Here is a 7,874-nt window from a genome sequence, read left to right as displayed (position 1 = left end):
TTACATCGAGGCCAAAGGTAATGGGGCGGAGCCACCCGGGAAGCCTCTGGAACGCTCCCAAAGGTTCCATGAGGGACGTGGCCAGAGGCGGGTTTAGTCGCCGGGGAGAGAATATAAGCGGGGGCCGGAGCAAGGTGCGGGGTCGGTGTGTGAAGAATCAAGAGGAGCTTCCTGTCGCCGCCGCTGCTCCGCCATCACCATCGGCCACGTGGCGGCTCGACCTTCAGCCAATCAGCCGCTCCCTAGCTAGCGCCGTCAGCCAGCGGCGTGCTAGAGAGTGGGGTGAGCGCCACGTGGCGCAGGGCAGCGAAGCCGCTTGGGGGGCCATGCATCCGTGGTGCGAGTGACAAGAGACGAGTAGACGGCCAACTGTACCGAAGTTTTATTAATAAACGTTTCAAGTTCTTATCGTGTTGGAGCCACTCATTACATTCACAGAGACCCATACTCATAGAGACCCATACAGACCAATACTCATACAGACCCATACAGATCTACAGAGACCCATACTAATAGAGACCTATACAGACCCATACTCATAGACCCATATTCAGAGACGCACAGAGACCCATACTAATAGAGCCTATACAGACCCCAGAAACCCATACTCATAGAGACCCATACAGACCCCTGAGGCCCATAATCACAGAGACGCATAGACCCACAGAGACCCATAGACCCACTTAGACCAGAAACGACTTGGCCATCTCGAATGATAGCCGAATCAAGTGGGCAGATAACATCATCATCATCTTCATCGCGTGGACATTCATAGCGGCAGTCAAATACTCGAAGTTCGTGACGCCGATTCTCAACGTGGAGGGGAAAATCCTGAGGACCCTGAGAAGAATCCACGCGGTGACCACGGGGACAGAAACGCAGACTGCAAATATACAGCAGCAGCTGGCATCGTCAGGGTCGGGATCGAGCCCACGACCTCCTGTAGACCAGGCGAGGTAGTTAACATCTCATCAGGGCCGGGATCGAACCCACGACCTCCTGCGTACCAGGCGAGGTAGTTGACGTCTCATCAGGGTCGGGATCGAACCCACGACGTCCTGCGTACCAGGCGAAGTAGTTAACGTCTCATCAGGATCGGGATTGAACCCAGGACCTCCTGCGTATCAGGCGAGGTGGTTAAAATCTCATCAGGGTCGGGATCGAACTCACGACTTCCTGCGTACCAGGCGAGGTACACAGAGAGAGGCTCACCGTGGCTCAGCAGCTGCAGATCCCTGCACAGGAGTGGTGCCACCGCTGCTGCTGATGGTGATGGTGGCCCAGTTGGTGGTGTCGGCCCAGCTGGTGGTGGTGGCTCGGATGGTGGTGGTTGTGGGGGTGGCCTCGCTGGCAGTGGGGGTGGCCTCGCTGGTGGTGGTGGCCCGAGTGACGGTGGTGGCCCGGATGGTGGTGGGGTTGGCCTCGCTGGCAGTGGGGGTGGCCTTGCTGCTGGTGGTGGCCTCGCTGGCGGTGGTGGCCAGGATGGTGGTGGTGGTGGCCCGAATGGTGGTGGTGGTGGGGTTGGCCTCGCTGGCAGTGGGGGTGGCCTTGCTGCTGGTGGTGGCCTCGCTGGTGGTGGTGGCCAGGATGGTGGTGGTGGTGGTGGCCCGAATGGTGGTGGTGGTGGGGTTGGCCTCGCTGGCAGTGGGGGTGGCCTTGCTGCTGGTGGTGGCCTCGCTGGCGGTGGAGGTGCCCCTGATGGTGGTGGTGGTGGTGGCCCGGATGGTGCCATTGGTGGGGGTGGCCTCGCTGACGGTGGGGGTGGCCCTTCTGGTAGTGTCCCGGGTGGTCGTGGTGGTGGTGGTTTGGAGCCAGCTGTGAGCCAGCGCCTGCTCAGGCGTCATCCGGAGATTCGGATCCCATCTGTTGGGAGACGCACGGGGAGGGAGGGGAGGGATGGGGGGAGACACACACGTGGTGAGAGCGGCATGGTGAGATGATTTGACAGGGTGGGAGGTGGGGGGAGAGTGGGGAGATAGTGGCGTGGGGGGAGAGATGGAGAGGGTGGGAGGGAGTGGTGGTGGGTGGTGAGTTGGTGGCAGAGCTGTCAAACCGTATGGTTTATTCCGTATTCTTGTGCAGGGAAATTGTGTTTTCAGGTCCGTACGGAGTGCAGCCGTTTCAATTCTGGGCAACAACAATAATTCGTGTCTATTTGTTTGTTTGTCCCTTGTGATGGGACTTTGCAGGATGAACGTTGAGATTTATAAGGGTCACGGGTTGACCAATAATGTTGTGTCTGTAGTAAGGTAGGGCAGTGATAAGGTGATGACAGGTATGGGGTGGTGAGTGGGGGTGAGTGAGTGGGGTTGAGTGGTGTGGGGATGAGTGGGGGTGAGCGAGGGGTGAGTGTGGTTCGTACTGCAGGCAACGTCTGACGAAGTCCACCAGCTGAGGGTGTTGGCCTTGCAGAGCGCGGTGCAGAGGGAGGCTTCCCGGTGCCACCTGCTTGGACAGGTTGTAGGGGAGGCCCTCAGGGTCTGCAGAAACAGAGAGACGCACGCAGAGTCACCAACCACCACGTCGCCCACATACCCGCTCATCCACTTACCTACCCACCTACCTATAGACCTACATACCCACCAACTCACTCACCTGCCCACTTACCCACCTACGCTCACACCGACCAACTCACCCACCCACCTATGCACTTACCCACCTACCTATCCAGTCGCCCACATACCTACCTACATATCCACTCACCCACCTACATACCCACTCTCCCACTCACTAACCCACCCACCCACTCACCGACCCACTCACCTCCACACCCACCTACCCACCCACTCGCTCACCCACCCACCTATGCTTCCTAACGACTGTTACAAAGATCCCCAACCCCCACCCTCCACCTCCGGGATAATCAGAGCCCCCCCCCCCCCCCCCAATAGAACCCTATAAGAGCCTCACTGCCACCCCCCCCATCTAACAAAACGGAATGGGTCACGTCGCTGGCGCCAGCCTGCCCGAGCCTTCGACTCACCAAAGTAAGTTGTCTTGTTAGGTGCTTCGTCCACCATCTTTTTCGGGGGCATGCCCAGGATCTGCGCACGGTTTCGGACAAAGAAAAAAGGAGGAGGGGAGGGGTTACAGCCGGTGTAGCCTCAGCGGGCCCATTAGGGCAAGTGCCGTCTGTCAGCGGTGAGTAGTGGTGGAGGCAGTGCCTGTCGAGGCCGGCACTGTGTACAAAGACAACAATCCCTCCCTCTCCTTATTAGACTCATCTCATTGCTAGGGCAAGTGCTGTTAGTAGCGAGCAGCACCTATGAAGGCCAGCACTGCGTACAAATACAACAATCTCCCCTTCCCCATATTAGCCTCATCTCATTGCTGGGGCAAGTGCTGATTCATCGCAAGCAGCACCTATAAAGGCCAGCACTTTGTACAAAGACAACAATCCTCCCCCCCTTCCACGTCTAAGCCTTATCTGATTGCTGGGGCAAGTGCTGTTAGTCGCGCACAGCACCTATGAAGGCCGGCACTGTGTACAAAGACAACAATCCCTCCCTCTCCTTATTAGCCTCATCTCATTGCTAGGGCAAGCACTGTTAGTCGCGAACAGCACTTATGAAGGCCGGCACTGTGTACAAAGACAACAATCCCCCCCTCCCTATATTAGCCTCATCTCATTGCTGGGCCAAGTGCTGTTAGCAGCGAGCAGCACCTTTGAAGGCCGGAATGGCACACAAGGGGGTGGGTGCCCAGCACCACGCCCGGCCACCTTTGTCTCCCCCAGTGGAAATGTTTACTACACACCGTTACACCAAGTACTCGTTTGAGGCTGCGTGGACCTATGAGAGGTCCAGGACCAGGTTAGATATTCCTCGCCGGTTGTTTGTGGCCGCCAGACGAATCAAACTCTATGAGTATTCGTATCTGTGGGTCTGCATGGGTCTCTATGTGTATGGGTCTCTGTGCAGACCCACAGAGACCCATATCCATAGAGACCTGCCCGCCCACCCACCCACCATACCCACCGTACCCACCCACCATACCCACCCACCATACCCACCGTACCCACCCACCGACCGTACCTTGATGCAGTAGGGCAGGTGTTTTGTGAAGGTCCGTGAATCAAAGAGATACTTGCGGGTGGCCATCTCGGCCACGGTGCAGCCCAGGGCCCACATGTCCACAGCACCGGTGACATAGTAGCCCAGCAGCAGCTCCGGGGCCATGTAGGGCAACGTCCCGCACACGTGTTGGGCTGCACAGCAACAACAACAATAACAACAACGACGATGAATATAAAATAGCCCCTCCATCAACAGCGACGTGGGTTGAACAGGTTTCTTTTTTCGGTCGGTTAAATGCCTAGTCGGCTTCTGCGACCGATATTTCACGGCGGAGGCGAGTTTTTGGGTTGGACCACGTACTCTGGCTACCCGCCCGATGATGATGCTCAGCTGTAATCGCTCGAATTGTAAACGTCGTAGTGGATTTACATCTCCAGCACACCGGCTAGTGATGTGCAAGTGGCGATTTGGAGCATCCTGTTTACGTGACGCTGAACCTCACTAACTGGCTGCGTCAGATGGCGGCGGGTTTGACGACGCAACGTTTACGTTGACGCGAGCTAACCCTGAAAAAAGAAACTCCACGCACGCAAATCCACTCACTTTTATGCTTCAGGTAGGAGCTCCACCCGAAGTCGGTGACCCTGACTTTGCCGGCCGCGGTGAGCAGAATGTTATCCTGGACAAAGGGGAGAGACAGAGAAGGAATTCCACGCTCTGAGGTTACGGCAAGAGTGCCCAGCCAGCAGTGGGTCGATCACGCAAAGTGACGCATTTACACCCACACAGGCAGCCCCCCCCCCCCCTCCCACTTTCGGCATGGGCTATGTGCCTGAGACTCGTTCAAAGTCGTTTTAATAAACTACTAAACCTATTTGTTTTATGTTACTACCAGGGTGTAAGGCCCCGCTGAGCTGCTGTGTAGCTATTCTATCAGAAACGACCTGGCCATCACGTAATAACATCATCATCATTGCGTGGACATTTATAGCAGCAGCCAAACACTCTAAACACATGTTTCAACAGGCCCATAGAGACCCATACACACCCACAGAGACCCATACTCATAAAGACCCACACAGATATAGAGACCCATTCTCATAGAGACCTACACAGACCAACAGAGACCCATTCTCATCGAGACCTACACAGACCAACAGAGACCCATACTCATAGAGACCCATAAAGACCTACAGAACCCCATACTCATAGAGACCCATAAAGACTGAAATAGTCCCATACTCATAGAGACTCACACAGACTTAGAGAGACTCATACTCATAGAGACTCACACAGACTTAGAGAGACCCATACTCATAGAGACCCACACAGACATAGAGAGACCCAAACTAAAACTAAGCTATGTTTTACTTTACTAGGTGTAAGGCCCCACTCTGTGCTGCTGTGCAGCTGTTTTGTCAGAAGCGACCTGGCCATCACAAACGATAGCTCAACCAAGTGGGCTGATATCATCATCATCATCATCACGCGGAAATGTTAAAGCAGCGGTCAAATACTCTAAACGCTTGGTGATGTTGATTCTGAACGTGGAGGGAAAAACCGGAGGACCCGGAGTAAAATCCACGTGACCACCACGGGGAGAGAGAGACGCAGACTCCAAACATACAGCAGGCGTCAGGGTCGGGATCGAACCCACGACCTCCTGTATACCTGGCGAGGTAGTTAACATCTCCTGCTACCTCCTCCATCTGGAAGGAGGAGGTGGCAGAGTCACAGTAGAAGGACGGAGCCAGCGCATTGACCCTGCGATCAACCATGGCCGGCCTGCCTCTACGGTACGAGTGTCCACCTCGTCCCGGATCGTCTTCACCGGAGGTAAAGTGACCCCACTACCACTGCCACCACCTCCCTCCAGATGGACGGAGCCACCGCATCGACCCCGCGATCAACAGTGGCCGGGCTGCCTCCGCGCCAGCTAACCGAGCGCCCCGATGAGAGGGCGCCACCACCGCGCCCGCTCCGCTCACCGGCTTGATGTCCCCGTGGATGATGCCCCGCCCCTTGGCGTACAACAGGAAGTCGAGGATGGCCCTGGTGTACTCCCTCAACCGCCTCATGTAGATTCGCCCGATGCTCCCTTTGCTCATGACATCGTAGAGGCTCTTCCTGGCACAACAACGATGACGACGACGTTAAAACCCCTTTCCCGTTCCGATGACGTCCGCAGGGCGACCCACAACCCGGACCCCAAACCGACTGTGCCACTTGGTTAGTTTTGGCGGGGGAGGGGGGGGCGGGTATTAAATAAAGCTATTGGGGAACAAATTAGAAAATTAATCCCCCGCCCAACTTTACCGCACAGAAGTGTGGTCACCACATCTGTGCCTCTTTATAAGGAACGGAACAGGTGGAATTCTCCACAAAATCTGGCTGTCGCCTGATGAAGCTGGTTGTAATTACTGGCGAAACGTCATACTCAGAGATCGTAAATGTTGTGGCTTGGCTGTCCAACACACCGTTGTGCTGTACCATTATACTACACTATACACTACACTATACACTACACTACTATACACTACACACTAGTGCTGTAGTGTGTACAGCGCTAGTGTGTGACAACCCTTACTAGTTGGCTGTGTCGGGTGGTGGCGGGTTAAACGACACAACATTTATAATTTTAAGCGATCTAACCCAAAAATACCTCTATTATGGATTGTATTGGTCGCAAAAGCCCTGCATGTAAAACTCAATTAATAAATGTGATAAAGCGATCAATCTAGTTGCTTGATCAAATATTAAATAAATATTAATTCCGAAATAAATCAACTATCAAACGGAGCAATGGACACGCACGTGGGTGGTGGGGGGGGGGGGGTGGGAAGGTTCACGTACTTCAAGAGCTCGACGACGAGGCAATTGTGGCCACGGAATTCGAACGTGTCCAGGACCCGGATGACTCCGTAGCGCTCATCGCTGTCCCTGCCCTGCAGCTCCTTGGCCACCTCCAGCTCCGTCCTCTGACGGACCAGTGTCGAGGAGCTGGGCAGCGGGAGGGGGAAGGCCACCAAATCAACGGTGACTCTGTGTGGGTGCGTCTGTGTGGGTGACTCTGTGTGGGTGACTCTGTGTGGGTGACTCTGTGGGTGACTCTGTGGGTGACTCTGTGGGTGACTCTGTGGGTGACTCTGTGTGGGTGACACTGTGTGGGTGACTGTGGGTGACTCTGTGGGTGACTCTGTGTGGGTGATTCTGGGTGGGTGTCTCTGTGTGGGTGACTCTGTGTGTGTGTCTCTGTGTGGGTGACTCTGGGTGGGTGTCTCCGTGTGTGTGACTCTGTGTGTGTGTCTCTGTGTGGGTGTCTCTGTGTGGGTGTCTCTGTGGGTGACTGTGTGTGTGTCTCTGTGTGGGTGACTCTGTGTGTGTGACTCTGTGTGGGTGACTCTGTCTGGGTGACTCTGTCTGGGTGACTCTGTGTGGGTGTCTCTGTGGGTGACTGTGTGGGTGACTCTGTGGGTGACTCTGTGGGTGACTCTGTGTGGGTATCTCTGTGTGGGTGACTCTGTGTGGGTGACTCTGTGAAGGTCTCTGTGTAGGTTACTCTGTGGGTGACTCTGTGTGGGTGTCTCTGTGCGTGACTCTGCGTGGGTGATTCTGTGTGGGTGTCTCTGTGTGGGTGACTATGTGTGGGGGTCTCTGTGGGTGACTGTGTGGGTGACTCTGTGGGTGACTCTGTGAGGGTCTCTGTGTGGGTGTTTCTGTGGGTGATTTTGTGTGGGTGACTCTGTGTGGGTGACTCTGTGTGGGTGACTCTGTGGGTGACTCTGTGTGGGTGACTCTGTGTGGGTGACTCTGTGTGGGTGACTCTCTGTGTGGGTGTCTCTGTTTGGGTGACTCTGT

The 7,874-nt window shown here is 55.4% G+C and overlaps 1 protein-coding gene across 1 annotated transcript; it reads right to left on the bottom strand.

The window, feature by feature from the left end:
* Window positions 1-848: 848 nt before the first annotated feature.
* Window positions 849-7,113, bottom strand: LOC142907666 (dual specificity tyrosine-phosphorylation-regulated kinase 2-like). The gene is made up of 7 exons (XM_076057278.1): window positions 6,870-7,113; window positions 6,005-6,143; window positions 4,620-4,695; window positions 4,035-4,207; window positions 2,984-3,044; window positions 2,363-2,480; window positions 849-1,863 (listed from the first exon to the last, which is right to left on the bottom strand). Exons 2-7 carry the CDS (start codon window positions 6,122-6,124, stop codon window positions 1,209-1,211), a joined length of 1,203 nt encoding a protein of 400 aa, XP_075913393.1. The 5' UTR covers window positions 6,125-6,143; window positions 6,870-7,113; the 3' UTR covers window positions 849-1,208.
* Window positions 7,114-7,874: the final 761 nt, after the last annotated feature.

Source organism: Petromyzon marinus, chromosome 80 (genome assembly GCF_048934315.1).
Source record: "Petromyzon marinus isolate PM22_M1 ecotype Great Lakes invasive population chromosome 80, UKy_Petmar_22M1.pri1.0, whole genome shotgun sequence".
NCBI lineage: Eukaryota > Metazoa > Chordata > Hyperoartia > Petromyzontiformes > Petromyzontidae > Petromyzon > Petromyzon marinus.
This window is presented reverse-complemented; position numbering and strand designations above follow the sequence as displayed.

What these genes read in the sequence shown, in the direction of transcription:
- LOC142907666 (XM_076057278.1), bottom strand. Translation starts at nt 6,124, where the DNA reads ATGAGCAAAGGGAGCATCGGGCGAATCTACATGAGGCGGTTGAGGGAG. An exon ending in TAACAAGACAACTTACTTTG is followed by an intron (nt 2,481 to 2,983) that starts GTGAGTCGAAGG and finishes CTGTTTCTGCAG; the next exon opens with ACCCTGAGGGCCTCCCCTAC. An exon ending in TTCGTCAGACGTTGCCTGCA is followed by an intron (nt 1,864 to 2,362) that starts GTACGAACCACA and finishes GTCTCCCAACAG; the next exon opens with ATGGGATCCGAATCTCCGGA.